This window comes from Zootoca vivipara, chromosome 11, assembly GCF_965207765.1.
Source record: "Zootoca vivipara chromosome 11, rZooViv2.hap1.1, whole genome shotgun sequence".
Classification (NCBI taxonomy): domain Eukaryota; kingdom Metazoa; phylum Chordata; class Lepidosauria; order Squamata; family Lacertidae; genus Zootoca; species Zootoca vivipara.
This window is the reverse complement of record NC_142594.1, coordinates 41,608,362-41,625,175: the sequence shown is the minus strand read 5'-3', so window position 1 is coordinate 41,625,175 and position 16,814 is coordinate 41,608,362. Positions and strand designations below refer to the sequence as shown.

At 41.8% G+C, this 16,814-nt stretch overlaps 1 protein-coding gene across 1 annotated transcript in view; it reads left to right on the top strand.

Moving 5' to 3' along the window:
• PARD3 (par-3 family cell polarity regulator) overlaps positions 1-16,814 on the top strand; it is a 561,410-nt gene that overhangs the window by 348,055 nt on the left and 196,541 nt on the right. The window contains exons 13-14 of the mRNA XM_035129013.3: positions 4,599-4,787; positions 6,133-6,303. Of these exons, the coding sequence (XP_034984904.1) occupies positions 4,599-4,787; positions 6,133-6,303 (360 nt within the window). The remainder of the gene's footprint in view (positions 1-4,598; positions 4,788-6,132; positions 6,304-16,814) is intronic.

Sequence of the window (16,814 nt, the reverse complement as noted above, 5' to 3'; positions counted from 1 at the left end):
GAAGAGTTTCGGGGCCAGGGTGAATCTGTGCAGCAGCATATTCACTTTGCTTGGAATAAGTGACAGACAGTTGTTAATTGGTTTCAGTTACACAATACTTTTAGCCTGTTGCAAAGTGACTTTGCAATCATTTCAAGATTTTGATGGAATTTAGTTTTGGGAATGAGAGCGTTGCACATTGGGCTGCTCCATCATCATGTATCAGGACCAGAGTAAGGATGTGTTTGCTGAGCACATTGGGGCTGTGAAGCCAGTACTTTCAGTCACCTGACTGGGAACCATGTGCAATTCTGCACTGAGATTACTGTAGAAACTTGTAATAGAAAAATCAGTTGTGTGACTCTCTCATAATGGGCTTCACATCCCAAAATTTATGGCTGGTCCTTTATGTTCTGTCATCAACTAACATTTGGCAATACTGGCTGCCAGTTCTTTTTTGCAAAGCAAAGAACACAATTTTCAGTTCCTTCCCCGTTAGAAATTACTGTGTCTTCGCCTATTTGTGTTCCAAACTTCAGCTAGTGGAGGTGCCATATCCATTTTGGGGACATTTCTTGGCTTCTTGTTTCTATGGACAGACTTAGAATGAGAATGTATTAGGGTGCCCACTTGTACTGTACATCACAAAAAAGGAGATGAAGAAGACACAGATTTACATAAAATATGCATATGCTAACAGGTTTATAGATGCAAATTTATAAACAATGTGTATATTTTGAATACAAAAATAGTACATTTCACTTTAGTGGGGAAGGTTGTGAGCAGCTGACCTGTGTGCCTGCTTAGTCAGATGCCCAGATAGGCAACTTTAAGGCCCCTGTTGCTCTCCCTTCTGAAAGTTCATTTTTAAACCAGACTTTGTCTGGACAGCTCTTCAGATAGACAAACCCCATCAAGCAGAGGACTGTCGTCTCAAATCTCTTCAAATAGAGGACTGTGTTCTTAAAGTTGGAGTTGGACACATAGGATGATAGAATGGCCTGTCTAGAAAGACATACAGGAGGCGAGGCTAACAGGAGCTGAAAATATACCTGGGCTTCATTTCAGGTGAGCTGGGGGGGGTGGCTACAAAATTCATGGAAACAAATGATGGCATGTCACTTACTGTTCACCGATGCTAGGTTTGAATTTGAGGCAAAGAAGTCACCTATGTAGTTTATCACCCATTGCATTTTTATTGCAAATTACATACTTGAGCAGCTTCATTCATTCAACTGAAGTCATTTCAGGTGACCTTTTCTTCAGTACAGCAGCTCTGAACAGAGCATTGTGAAGTTGCTAATTGTTTTGGACATGGTATGCAAGAACTCTTGAGGGAGTTGAGCCTTGTTGTTCAACGATTACAGCACACAAATTGACTTGTGTGTTTTATTTCTGTGGTGACAGGGGCATGCAAAGCAATAAATTTCTTTCGCGGATCATCTAATCATGAAAATAATGTTGAGGTATTTTGATTGACGTGCTGAAGCTGTTAATTTGGAGCATATCAAGATCAAATGGAAGTTATTGCAATTAGTCAGTGATTGTGTTATATTTTCAGTTTCAGTTTTTAAATGCCACATTTTACATATTTCCCCTTGCATTTTGAAGCCATAATTCATGATCTTGGGATTTTGGTGATACTGTTGTGTTTCACATGGTCAGTGTTTCCTTCCTTCTTAAAATAAGAGTCTGCTTTAAGTTTTGGAGGATTTGGTCTCAGTATTTTATACTGCCAGTAATTAAGTGATGGTTTGTTCCTGTTGGGCAATAACCTGTAAGGCACTAATATAGTGGAGCCTTCAGCTACCTGGTACCATCCAGATGTTTTGGACCACAGCTGCCATTCACACCAGCCAGCATATGCTGAAGTCCATTAAAGTAAATTCAGCTAATACTATGTTACCCAGTGCTGCTTATGTATCCTGGAGAAGTTATCTCAACCAGAAGTCTTCCCCAGACCTACTTCTGGAGATAATTTCTTAACTAGTGACATGGAGGACTGAACTTGGAACTTTATACCTAAAAACCATTTGCTCTCCCATTGGCTTCTGCCCCCAAATAACATTGCTTTCAGTGTATAGTGCAGTGTAACGTCTGCACCAGTGCTAATGCTTACCATGCTTAATTTTTAATTGCTGCTTGAAGTTAGTTCCATAACACTGCCTGAAGCTAGCCATGTTTTACATTAGCTTTGATACAGTAGTAACTCAACTGGGATGTGAAGGATGGAGAGAATTCACATAAGGTTGGATTGTCTCAGGAAGTACTTGCATCATTGGGAAATCATTGTTTACTGGCATACACAAATAACTGATAGAAATTGCTGGGAAACTTTAGTTCTTGACCCAGGAAGCACAACTGTTACCACTTCTATGATGTATGAATGACAATTGCACTAGCAGTATGGGCACTTACTTATTGTTAATGAAGGACTTTGTGGCCAGACATGTTTTATCCAACTCGTAGGGGAAATGAATATTTGTTGGGAGTTCTCTGATTACTCTTAAGTGCTGATTCAGTTCCAAATTGAGATGAGGTCCCCCCACCCCATCACTATTCTATTCTTTATAGATTTGCTGTTGTCATTAAGTACTGTGGATGCTGCTACTCTTAGTGTGCTATTTCTTCTTCTGCTCCCCAGAAAGACGTATTGGGAAATAACTGGGGAATACTAGTTAATTCTGAAGTCCCACATGTGTGGGAAACTGCCAAAGAAAAGTGGCTGACTGCCTGAATTCAAAAAGTGCATGGGGCTTGACTCACTCAATAGCCCTAAAAGCCCTCAGCAGAGTTTAAAATATAGGTTGTTAGATCTTTGAATGACCCAGTATTAGTATTGTTGGCATCTGTCTGTCTTGAGACAATGGAGTGCACATCCGGAGGTGATGTCAAACCTCTGCATTAGCAGCACCAAAGTGACCTCCGTGGGGCGCAAGCCTGGGCCATGTATATGGAGGTCCTGGGCTACTCAATCAACAAGACCCCTGTCTCAGCCTTGCTGATGTGGTCCAAAGGAAAGCAGAGCAATATGTTTGGCTCCAGCTTGGCTGAAGGAGTTGCCAGATACTCATGCAACTATCTTAGGACTCCACTCTGGATTTGTGAAGGGTTTACTTTATTCTCCTGAAGATATCCCACAAAGCAGCACAGGTTTATGTTCAGAGTTTTCCTTCTGCTACTTGGGCTACCTTCCCAGTCTGACAAGCCCCGTTTGCCCCTGACATCCCTCTACAGCAGACACAGAAACCTCCTTCTTGACCATTGGATCCACTATTAGTCTGGTCTGCTCAATCTGCCAGAGGCTGTCTTTGTGTTCAGGGGAAGTCTCTAACTCACCAAGGGTTTGAGACCCAAAGGTTATCCTCACCTGGTTTAACTGGCCAGTCGAAGCCGTTCCTACTGTTGTATCCAGACAATTTCTAGGAGCCACAGGTGAGAGCTAAGTGCAGGGTGGGGACCAAATGTGGACAAACTACAAAGCACAACATGTCCTACATCAGAGATATTACCCCTCCCCTTTACAGCTTCTCTAGAAATGCACTGCTTTGTGGTCCTTAACCCCTTCATTTACTAGCTAGCATAGTTATGCATGGTTGGGTTTGACTGAAAAATCTCCCACAAGGCACAGTACACTCAATAAATATGAGTAGCATTATGAAGTCTGAATCTGCACTCTGTCTCCATCTTCTAGCAGGAGAGGGAGCTTCCAGTAGTTAGAGCAGTATACCTAAAGCAAATTGTCACCACAAGTGACCAAGCAAATTAATAATCACAAAATGGCAAGATATGGTTTTTAATTTTAATCTAGCAATAACAACAGCATGTTTTATTTCTATCTCTGAATTCTACTAAGCGTCAACCATTCACTCTTTTTATGTCAGCAAGCACCATCTTTGCTATTTATTTGGAGTTAGGCAGTGTACTGTGAGCAACAAAGGTAGGAGTGTGAAAGTAGAACAGATGTGAAATGTCGAAGTTTTTTTTTTTTTTTAGTATTCACAGCTGTGCCCCATATGACTTTTCTGGCACCCAAGAGCAAAGAGGCTTACCGTTACCTGATCTCATCTGTAATGTTTTATATGACGTTTCTTTGAACATTATTAATAATCCCAACTGCAAAAGAAAAATGGAGCACATGACTAATGGGTATTTATCTATTTGCCTGCTGTTTGTATCCTTCTTGCTGCTCAGAATACATAAATATTCAAATGTCATTATTTGGAAGGGCAAATGAACTTGCAACAGAAAATGTGTTGGTTTTTAATGCCGCCAATAATTATTTCCTGTTTGGAAACGGAATGGTTCAAATTTGTTTTAATTCAGAAAGTATGGTACTTATGCACACACACATTCTTTCTCCCCTTTTTCCTCATTCTCTTTCTCTCTCTCTCTCTCTCACACACACACACACGTGCACAACAACTGTTACTAGGAATTATTATTTGAAGGTGGTGCCAGATGCACTATTATCACAGATTTCTGCATAGAATTTCAATAGGAATGTTCATGGTATTGTAGTTCATACATGTTTAAGAAAAATTAATAGCTGTAGTTAGAAGATAATTACAAAGAAGAAATGCTTTTAAATAATGCCGTGGCTAATCTTTTCCTGACAGAAAGCTGAAGAAGAAGATCTTGTCCTTACCCCTGATGGCACCAGGGAATTCCTCACCTTTGAAGTTCCCCTTAATGATTCTGGATCAGCTGGGCTTGGTGTTAGTGTGAAAGGTAACCGGTCAAAAGAGAACCATGCAGACCTGGGCATCTTTGTCAAGTCCATTATTAATGGTGGAGCAGCTTCTAAGGTAAGTGGATAAATAATTAGCATTTTTAAAGGACCTGATAACTTTCCATTATTTATTTTCTTTAACATGTTTTCCAATTCTTTCCTGATTTTTCCTTTGAATCGTAAGTATATTTAATCATTTTATTATATTTTATTGCTATGGAACACCTGCAGTTTCCGCCTTGATCACCAATGAAACAGCAAAGCACTATTAAAGAAAATAAAATATTCTTTTATGTGCAAAGTTCCGGACCTGCCTATTTTGAGAACTTATAAAACGTTCAGCAGAACAATGGTGTGGTCAGTGGGAGATTTTGCAGCCGACCAGCCCTGCCCCTCAACAAGTTTCCTAGGACTCCTGTGGCCCAATCAGGAGGAATGCCTACAGTCCTGGGTTCAGTATTCTTGGAGGTCTTCTGCCTGACCATGCAGATTTAGCAGCACAACCTATCTGAATCATAGACTGGTCATTGCCTGTAGCACCCAGCTAGTTACACAATAGACCTGAAAGAGGTGGCAATGAATGATACGAGTCGGACCTATGGCAGCAAAGTGATTACCCTCTCCTTTTTGCCAAGACTAGAGAGACCAACAAGTGTTATGCTCTTACAGGAACACATGGTGCTGCCTTTTATGGAGTTAGACCATTGGTCCTTCTGCCTCAGTATTGTCCACACTGATTGGCAGCAGCTCTCCAGAGTTTCAGACAGAAGACATCCCCAGGCCCACCTGGAGATGCCAAGGATTGAACTTAGATCCTCCTACATCCAAAGCAGATACTCTCAGCCCTTCCTCACATGAATTGCTTTTGCTTTCAAACCATGGAAAACACCAAATTGGAAAAGAAGTCCAGTGAGGCCAGGGAGAAAGCTCTATTTCTGCCTTTTCTGGCCCCAGGAACAGAGGAGCCAAAAGTGATGACATAGCTCCTTGGACTCTATTATGGATGTGATTATTCACATATAAATGCACCATGCCACCATCTCATAAGAATATTGAATGTTGTAAGATGAATAGGGGAAGCTCCCAATGTTCAGCGGAGCTGTATTAACAATGCTGTATAATTTTATTGTAACTAGTATGGCTTGGGGATTACTTTCAGGGACTCAGGGAAGAAAGACGAGAATGACTCTTAAAAGCTCATTTCACTTAGTATGCTGTTTACATAAACAGATTATGATAATGACGTGAAGTTCAAATATGTATATAATTGGGAGTGATATGTCTGTAGTGATTTCTTCAAAAGTCATTATAGTTGTGTTCGCTTAACCATAAACCCTCAGGATTAAGTTTTTTCTTCCTAGCTAAAAGATGCCGGAAAGGTCCTTTGTTTTTTCCTAACGTGAACATTATTCCCTTGCCAGGATGGAAGACTCCGAGTGAATGATCAGCTAATAGCAGTAAATGGAGAATCGTTATTGGGCAAAACGAACCAAGATGCCATGGAAACCCTGCGAAGGTCCATGTCCACAGAGGGAAACAAGCGTGGAATGATTCAGCTCATTGTGGCAAGGCGAATAAGCAAGTGCAATGAGGTAAGAGCTGTGTGCCTTTTATCACCGAGAAGATTTTGTTTCGTAGGGAAAATTATACGATGGGAGGAAACATGGAAAACCCCATTCTTAGAAGTATAATTATCTGATTATAGTATAATATACCATAATATAATTGCGCTCCAGTATCTGTAAGTAATTGGGATCATGATGGCATAGAAACAAATAAAATAAATATGGTCATGTTTCACAGGGACAACCTTTTTTTTCACACATACACCAATGTAATTAATATGATAACTATTGAAATCTGTATAGCTTCAATAGCACTTGTATTATACCAGCTACTCTGGCTTCCAGTATGTTTTTCGGTCCAACTTAAAGTGCTGGTTTTTAACCTTTAAAGCCCCAACCAGTCTGAGCCCAAGCAATCTGACAGGCCACCTACTGCTGAACCATCCCACCCACACACTGAAATCCCAGTTGGAGGCCCTCTCAGTGTGTCTATCTCCTAGGTCTGTGAGGTGGGATATCATGGGAGAGAGGGCCTTTTCTGCAGAGCCTTTGGAACTCTTTCCCAGTAGAGCTTCAACAGGCAGATACACTTCAGGCCTTTGGGAAAAGACTCATTTCCTTTGGTTGGCCTTTGCGCTAGCTGGATGGAGGTTGGAATATTATGTTGTTTCTATTGTGAATCTCATTTATTCTCACTTTTTGTAATTTTTTTAAAAAGGTGGTTTTTTTAAAGGTTATATTTATATAAGCCACTTTGCCTTGAAAAGCCGAGGTGGGCTGGCCCGCTTATGTAATGTTTCAAAAGTTATGGAAAGGTGTCATTTGGCTAAAACTGAGTGGATTTGGGGCTTGTGAATTTCATTAAAGAGTTCTCACCCTTTGTTCCATAGTTTAAGTACTTAGAAAATCATTCTGTTTGAAACCCCCTCTGTTAAGAAAAAAAGTTTGGAAGCAGGAATATATCTATTTTAAGGGAGGGGGGGATCAGTACCACACATGTCCTGTGGTATGAAAGCAGAGCTTACCATTCCTGATGTGGTTTGACACCTTTGATGGCTCTGTTCCATTCCATTTCTGCATTAATATGTGACTCTAAAATAAAAACAGAAACTCTACAAAATTCCTGTTTAACTTAGGCTGGATCTAGGCACATCAAAGAAGCGTTTCAGTTAAATGTGTTGTAAATTTAAACAGGAAAACAGGTAGAGAAAAACGGGACTCCACCATCTGGTGGCACAATGTTATATCACATATACAACACATATAAATCATTTTAGCAGAGTCCATAGTTTATCACAAAATATAAATTTAAATATGTGTTTAATCTTGGTAGACACATTTCTAAACTTATTTTACTCTAAATTACTTTTTGAATACCTATTTTGATACATCCCATTTATTTGATACATTGGGTTGAAAAATGCATCAGAAAATTTGAAGAAGTGCAAGATATCAAGGCTGTAACACCATCCTGTATTCTTGAGAACTTTTTCAACTGTCGTGTTTTTGAGCAGAACTGTGTTTTTGCCTTTCCTTGCAACTGACATGTACTCCAAATAGGCTCCTTGGTAAACACTGAGTAAAAAACATTATATAAGGACATGTGTAGTCAGGGGCGTCTTACCCATACACTCTACCAATACCATTTGGACCAACCAAATGGTGAAAAACAGGGGGAAAGGCTTTTGAGTTCTCCAGAACTATTAATCAGGCTGGATCTTAAGCCATGGAGTCACAGTCTTTAGTTGTAGCATGGAAGGAACTAGCAGGCTTCTTTACATTATGTTTCACTAGGAGCTGTGCAGCTTTCAAGTTGCAACTGGGTCTGCCCCTAGGATCTCTGGGGCAAAGAAGCATAGATAAAGTACATATACATACATTTGCATACATTTATTTAAATGCTGTATAAACACCTCTGTTTCTGCATAACCCTGAATCCGGCACTGTAGAATATTTCTTGTTAAGACTGGGTGCAATCCAGGCAAAGCCAAAATCAAGACAGGCTTCGTAACTATCCATCATAATGTTTTAAAATAGTGCCTTTTTAAATATATGTTTTAATCTTCTCAGATAGGTTGGGATGACCAGACTGCTCTGGACTTCTTTGGGAGCAAGGGTGGGATACAAATTTAGTTTAATATATATATAGTTATATATATAGTTATATATATAGTTATATATATAGTTATATATATAGTTATATATATATATATATATATATAACTTTATACAGTGGATTTTAAATTCAGAACTTGGTGTGTGTGTTTGTATTATTGTACACCCTCAGGATAAAAATGCATGTATATACACTATTGTACTGTTAGTGCTCAGGACAGTAAGCATAAATACAGATTTGATGTCACATATGCTAGGAAGCATGTAGCTGGCAGGTTGTTGCTCAGCTTCCACTTATTCCAGTGCATGGCCTCAATAAAGCATGTTTTAAACAAGTGTGTTGAACTTTGGCCCAGGCAAACAAGGTAGACGCCAGAAAGTCTCAGCGCCTATAAATAAAATGTGTAGCGGAGTTAAGCACATTGAGAAATAGTCCTGTGTATCACTGCACAAGCTGCCTTCTGTTAGAGCTTAATATTAGGGGATAGACAATGTCTGCCTTGCTTTTCTCCAAGCTTTTGTCTGGGAAAATTAAAACATGTTTCTCTCTCAGAAGTGGTTGCAGAAATCCCCCAGATCTCTGTTGCTGAAATGGCTACCTCTGCTGTTCAGGATGTCACTGGTTTGTGTTAGGGCTGGAAAACAGGATTGGTTGCAAAGCTTATCAAGGCATCACAGCTATAACACAATGTGAAAGGTTATGTTCAACTTGTTCACCCTCATAATTGTTTTCTACATCCGATTCCAAAGATTTATAACTTTGTAAGTCTACATTTGAATCATGAGGGATGTTCAGAGAGGTGTTGCTGGAGGTAGAATTTTGATTGGAGAAATCATTGTCGCTGGTAATAAGTTGAAAAATTCCCTTTTCTGTTTTTAACCCAGAGGCTACTTTTTTCTTTGGCTGTTAGAATAATGATAGTACTTCAGACTAATGTGTTCTGGGATTTAAATTGGAGTTTTGTACATTGTCTTGTAATAAAAAAGAAGGTAAAATGTGACTTTTAGCATATTGGGCCACAGAGATTGTATTCATTTTAAATACTCTTAAATTGCCAGACTTCTTCGTCTTCTTCTTCTTTTTAAAAGGTTTTTAAGAGCACTACAAGCCTTTCACTGGCATTGTATTTTAAACCTCAGTGGCCACTGAAAGACTGGGCCCTACTTCAGTTGACCTGATTTTGTGTGTGTGTGACAATTATTTGAGTGAAACATAAAAAAAGTTTAATTAAAGGGTAGAGTGTGCGCGCATGCGTGCATATGGCCATGCTTCTTGTGAAAGGGTACAGGGTCTTCAAATTTGGCAGAGGGGGCTGCTTCTCTTTCTCTTCAGTTTTTGAGTGTCTGTTCCAAATCCTCCAAAACCAAACATTCCCTGCTTCCCAACGTTCATTACCTACCTTCATGACAACCCTAGACAGATGACAATCAAAGTAACGATGAGAGGAAAACGTAATGTTACGACGTACTGTTTTGGCATCGCTTTTTTAGATAGTCATTCCCCACTACTTTATTAATACATCACCTGGCAATTATATTGTTGAAATGCCAGTGGTCATTTAACTGTCCCTTTATCATTTGTTAGATAAGGACTGAACAGGTTCTGGTTAGAGCAGGTAGTATTTATCAAGTACCCAGTATTTATCGAGCAGCTTGTTCTTATCTAGATGATGAAGGACCATGTGGCACAGTCCCATTTCTTATTTAAAACATGGCTCTGTCTGCATAAGGACAAAAGTGCCTGTTTTAGTGTGGGCTGCTTCCCTGCTCATGACTGGTTTGTGCAATAACATTACAGCTTCTGTCCAGCGACTAAAAGTGACACTGTGTGATAAACTTTTGCCCCCCCCCCCGATGTCATTCTATTCTTGAAAGAGATAAGGGAACAATGGGCACCCTTTTTATTTTTTATTTTTTAAAGCAATTTATTAAATTTTTCAATTAAAACACATTAAACAAACATTAAACAAACAAACATTACAGAAACAATCACACACATACATCCATCTTTTTAAACAATTCTCTCACAAACTCTCATAAACAATGCTCCGCCGAGCTTGACTTCCCTCCCTCCCCTCATTTGGTTTTCTATTCAGTTCTTATCTCGCAGTTCCTTTTTACTTCCCATTTAATGTCAGTTCGTAGGATTTATTTCAGTCCTGCAAGTGTCTTTAAACTTCTACAGTTCTTTTCCATATAGTCCACAAATTTACTCCAGTCTCTTTGGAACCTTGCTTCCCCCTGGTTCCGAATCCTGCTAGTCAATCTCGCTAATTCTGCATAGTCTATCATTTTTGTCTGCCACTCTTCAATCGTCGGTAAATCCTGAGTTTTCCATTTTGGGGCTAACAATGTCCTGGCCGCGGTTGTCACATACAAGAATAGTATATTGTCCTCCTTTGTAATCTCTTGTCCTATTATTCCTAACAAGAATGCTTCTGGTTTTGGGGGGGAAAGTATATTTTTTTAAAAAAATTCAGTTCATTATATATCATTTCCCAAAATTCTTTAACTTTTTCGCATTTCCACCACATATGATAAAAATCACCTTCCTTCTCATTACATTTCCAGCACATTCTATTACTCATTCTATACATTCTAGATAGTTTCACTGGAGTTAAATGCCATCTATACATCATCTTCCAAACATTCTCTTTCAGGGCGGTACATGCAGTAAATTTTAATGTTTGATTCCATAATTTCAACCACGCATCATATTCAATATTATGCCCAAAATCTTTTGCCTATTTTATCATCACCTCCTTTGTCAGTTCATCTTTTGTATACCATTCTAACAACAAATTATACATTTTAGACAACAATTTTGTTCTGCCTTCCAGCAACTCTATTTGAAATTTGGATCTTTTATCCTCAAAGCCTATCTTTTTATCTTTTGATAATATGTCATTTACTTGGTGGTATTGCAACCAACTAGTCAAAGAATCTTTCATTTCCTCATAAGGTTTCAATTTCCAACCGTGTTCAGATTTCCGTAAAATTTCCTCATATGTTGGCCTCTTCCCTTCCATATTAATCTTTTTCACCGTAAGTACCTCCACTGGTGAAATCCACCATGGGGTCTTAGTTTCCAACAGCGTTTTATTTCTTTCCCATACCTCAAACAATGACCTTCTTATCACATGGTTCGTAAAGCCTTTATGAACCTTTTTCTTATCATACCAAAGATATGAATGCCAGCCAGCTCTGTTGTCGTAACCTTCCAAATCTAATAAATCTGTATTTCCCAGTGTTATCCAGTCTTTTAGCCAACAGAGACAGGACGCTTCAAAGTATAATCTCAAGTCCGGCATGGAGAATCCGCCTCTTTCTTTCCTATCTACCAAAATTTTGTATTTTATTCTTGGTTTCTTCCCCTGCCAGACAAATCTTTGCAAAAATTTTTGCCACTCTTTGAATTGTCCTGTCCCCTTTATTATAGGAATTGTTTGAAACAAGAATAACATTTTGGGTAATGCATTCATCTTTGCTGCAGCTATTCTCCCAAGGAACGACAACTTCATTCTATTCCAGATTTCTAGATCTTTCTTTATCTCTTTCCATGTTGGTTCATAGTTGTCGTTGAATAGGTTTATGTTTTTTGCTGTCATCCATATTCCCAAATATTGTACCTTTTTTGACTTGGTAGAAAATCTGGGCCTGGTAGATATTTGGAGAGTAAAACACCCGACGACGAAGCAATTTACTTTTTACTCGGAACCAAATCAGAGTTCGGGAAGAATTGATCATATGTGGATATGTGGATATCTAAAGAACTAGTGCCCAGGACAATACGGAGTGAGATTTCACCACGAACATTGTCAAAACATAATTCAATATTCATGGAGATGAGAGGAAAAGAACAAAATTCCTTTAGATGGAGAATGAATGAAGATCTGCTGGAAGATAAAGAAATTGTCAATAAGGCTAAAGAAATTTTGAAGGGACTATTTCTACTGGAATTTGCACAAAGAAACCGGAGTGGATGTGGTATGGGACGCAAGTGAAGCAGTAATGAGAGGCTTCCTAATACAAAAGAACAGTTTCCTGAAGAAAAAGAAGGAAAAGAAGAAAAAAGAAATCCTGAGACATCTCATGGAGAATGAGAATAATTTGATTGCTAGTCCAGGTGACCAGCAAATCAAAAATAATATAAAGATGTTGCAGACCCAATTCTCCATGTTGGTGAATCAGGAGATAGAATGGAAGATAAAACAAATGAGACAAAAGAATTTTGAATCGGCAAACAAAACGGGGAAACTGTTGGCTTGGCAATTGAGAAAACGTCAAAATCAAAGTGTAATAAATAAAATTAAATTGGAAGAAGAAGTGACAGAAGACTCAAAGGAAATTAGAAGAGCCTTTCAAAGATATTATAGAAACTTATATAGCAAAGGAAAAGAAGATGGTAAGAAGATAAAAGAATATCTAGAGAAATATAAATTAAAGCAAATTCCTGAAAAAGAGAGAAATAAACTAAATGCTTCAATAACTGCACAAGAGGTTCAAAATGCAATAAAGAAAATGAAACAAGGAAAAGCTCCAGGACCGGATGGACTTTCAGCAAAATATTATAAAGTTTTGAATGGACAATTAATATCTGTTTTAGTAGAAGTAATGAATAATATACTCATAGGAGGAAAGATCCCAAATACTTGGAAAGAAGCATACATAACTTTGATTCCAAAGCCAGGCTCAGATGGTCTAGATGTGAAAAATTATAGGCCAATTTCATTGTTGAATAATGATTACAAGCTTTTTGCAGACATATTGGCAATGAGATTGAAGGAGATATTGAAGGCGTTGATACATAAAGACCAAGCAGGATTTCTACCTGGTCGACAATTAAAGGACAATGTAAGACATATCATAGACGTAATAGAGAACTTGGAGACCAGAATAGATAAACCTGCGGCTTTAATGTTTATTGATGCAGAAAAAGCTTTTGATAATATATCTTGGCAGTTTATGAAGAAGAACCTGGAACTGATGGAAGTAGGAGGATCTTTCCTGAAAGGAATAGAAGCGATTTATTCGGAACAAAGAGCTAAATTGATAATAAATAATGTTTTAACAGATTACTTTGAAATTACGAAAGGAACTAGACAAGGATGTCCGTTATCACCGTTATTGTTTATCACGGTCCTAGAAGTATTATTGAACAGAATTAGAGAAGTCCAAACAATTAAAGGAATCAAAGTAGGTGCAAAAGAATTCAAATTAAAAGCTTTCGCGGATGATTTAGTCCTTACTTTGGAAAACCCCAAAGAAAGTGTTGCAGAAGTGATAGAAGTAATTGAGAAATTTGGACAATTGGCGGGATTTAAGTTAAATAAACAAAAAACGAAGATGATGATTAAAAATTTGGAAAAAGAATAGAAGGAGGAATTACAACAAAGACATGGTATTGCATTTACAAAAAAGGTACAATATTTGGGCACCCTTTTTATTTTAACTCAGCCCAACCCCCACCTGTTTTGATACATGTATGGTATTAAGAAAATAACTGTTGAATAACTTATGGACAGTAAGGAAGGAGTGCATGCTTAAAAGTGCCATGAAAATTTTATAAATGCAATTAAAAGTTGAGCACTGAAGGTTGTTGTTGTTGTTGTTGTTGTGGAAGTATCTTAAAAATCACAACAGGGCTGTCTGGAATGATGCTAGGGTTAAGCAGGTGGGTAATCACTGGAAGGTGGACTAGATGGGCCTTTGGTCTGACTCCTTGGGCAAGACTCTTATGCTCTTCCATCTCAACATTTCTGTCTGCATGGGGAGCAGGGAACATTTCAGGAGATGGTGTATATTCCGCAGTCCTGTTGGTCTCTGCTACATGAAACAGGGGATGTGGGTGGTGCTGTGGGTTAAACCACAGAGCCTAGGGCTTGCCGATCAGAAGGTCGGCGGTTCGAATCCCCACGACGGGGTTACTCGGTCCCAGCTCCTGCCAACCTAGCAGTTCGAAAGCATGTCAAAGTGCAAGTAGATAAATAGGTGCTGCTACAGCGGGAAGTTTGGGGATGTCTGCTGTAACCTATGTCATCTCTCAGCATAACATTGGCAACCTCCTTTGAAACAGTCACAATGATTTCCCTGTGATTTGCCATCAACACCTTTTGTCATGCTTAACAGCTTCTTCTACCGTGTTTCCCCCTTTTTAAGACGTAGTCATAATATAAGACGTAGCAGGATTTTCAAGCATTTGAGAAATATAAGCCACACCCTGAAAATAAGCCATACCTAAGACGGCCCTGGATAGAGCTCCTGAGGGTGGCCAGCCTCGCTATCGCCACCTCCGCTACTGCTGCCACCCCGCACGCTCTTCGTCCCCCTGTTGTTGTTTTAGTTAGTTTCTCCCCGCTGCAGCGTCTCCCGGGTCCCGCATGCTGAAGCACGGGCAGATAAAGGTTCGCTCCGCATAGGATCGGCCTGCCGCGGCTGCAGAGCGGAGCACCGAGCCAGCGGCCAAGCCTCTTTCTCTTTTTTTGCCCAGCTGAGGAGGCCTGCAGCCCCGCCGCCGGAATCGGCGGCTGCAGGGCGGAGCGCTCTGCAGCGCCGAGCGCTCGGAGAGCCTTGCAGCGGGCGGAGCGCCGAGCCAATAGCCTGGCCTCTTCCTGCCCCAGCCGAGGTGGTCTGCCGCCCCGCCGTCAGAATCGGCGGCTGCAGAGCGGAGCGCTCCGCAGCGCCGAGTGCGCGGAGCGCCCTGCAACTGGCGGAGCGCCGAGCCAGCGGCCTGGCCTCTTCCTGGCCCGGCCGAGGCGACCTGCCGCCCCGCCATTGGAATCGGCGGCTGCAGGGCGGAGCGCTCCGCAGCGCCGAGCGCTCGGAGCGTCCTGCAGCGGGTGGAGCGCCGAGCCAACAGCCTGGCCTCTTCCTGCCCCAGCCGAGGTGGTCTGCCGCCCTGCCGTCAGAATCGGCGGCTGCAGAGCGGAGCGCTCCGCAGCGCCGAGTGCGCGGAGCGCCCTGCAGCTTGCGGAGTGCCGTGCCAGCGGCCTGGCCTCTTCCTGGCCCGGCCGAGGAGACCTGCCGCCCCGCCATTGGAATCGGCGGCTGCAGGGCGGAGCGCTCCGCAGCGCCGAGCGCTCGGAGCGTCTTGCAGCGGGCGGAGCGCCGAGCCAACAGCCTGGCCTCTTCCTGCCCCAGCCGAGGAGGTCTGCTGCCCCACCGCCGGAATCGGCGGCTGCAGAGCGGAGCGCTCCACAGCGCCGAGTGCTCGGAGCGCCCTGCAGCGGGCGGAGCGCCGAGCCAACAGCCTGGCCTCTTCCTGGCCCGGCCAAGGAGACCTGCCGCCCCGCCGCTGGAATCGGCGGCTGCAGGGCGGAGCGCTCCGCAGCGCCGAGCGCCCGGCAGCGCTGGGCAGAGCAAAGAGCCAGCAACCTGTCACCTCGGTGCCTGGAACCTGCTGCTGCTGCGCAGAGCGCCCAGCAGCACCATGCAGAGCACCCAGCAGCACCCCGAGCCCTCGGCCCGGCCCGGCCAAGGAGGCCTTAAGGTACCATAAAAACATAATTAAAAAATTAAGACATCCCCTGAAAATAAGACACCGTGTTTTTTTTTGATGAAAAAATGTTATAAGACGGTGTCTTAAAAAAGGGGAAACACGGTATCCTGGCCTGGAAAGAGAGCTTAGCCTGTATTTTTTGCAATGCCTTGCATCTTCCCTTCAGTGGCTCCTACCATCTTACTAATTTCTAACATTCACTAATTCTAGCAATTATGGGTGCCCTTGCACCCCTAAACACAAATCTGCAACATTATAATCATCATGTTGCAGAGGTGTGTGGAAAGGTGGGATGTGGAGATGGAGAGAGATCCATACCATGGCCACATTGCAAGTTCTTTGGTGCGCTGAGATTTGAACAGGAGACATTGAACACAAAGTAAGGTCTGATGGTCTGAGGCCCAGGCATAAAGTTGTCAAAGTAGATAAAGCAGCCTGGGCTCTCCCATATGTTTTGGACTACAACTTCCATCAGTCCCAGCCAGCGTTTGGGCAAAGGCTGTGATAAATGACAGAATAGACCAGGCATCGGCAACCTCCGGCCCATGGAGGCCATTTATCCGGCCCATGGGCCGCCTCTGAACTGAGCCGCCCACTCGGCAAGTCCCACATGCGCAGTGGTAAACCGGCGCAGCGCGGCACGGGGACTCACTGAGCAGTGCCGGAAATCTTGTCTATGCAGCCGCAGAAGCAATTTCTGGCACTGCAGACATTTTGGAAATGGGCAGCCAGCACCGGAAATCGCTTCTGCGCAGCTGTGGACATGTGCAAAAGCCATTTCTGGTGTTTGGGACATGGGCAGCGCGACACCGGAAATCGCTTCTGCGCTTGTGTGGCCCATGTCTGGCTCACGGATGATAGTCCATGGGAATCCTCCAGCCCACGGGCAGAAAATGTTGCCGACGCCTGGAATAGACCTTGGTTC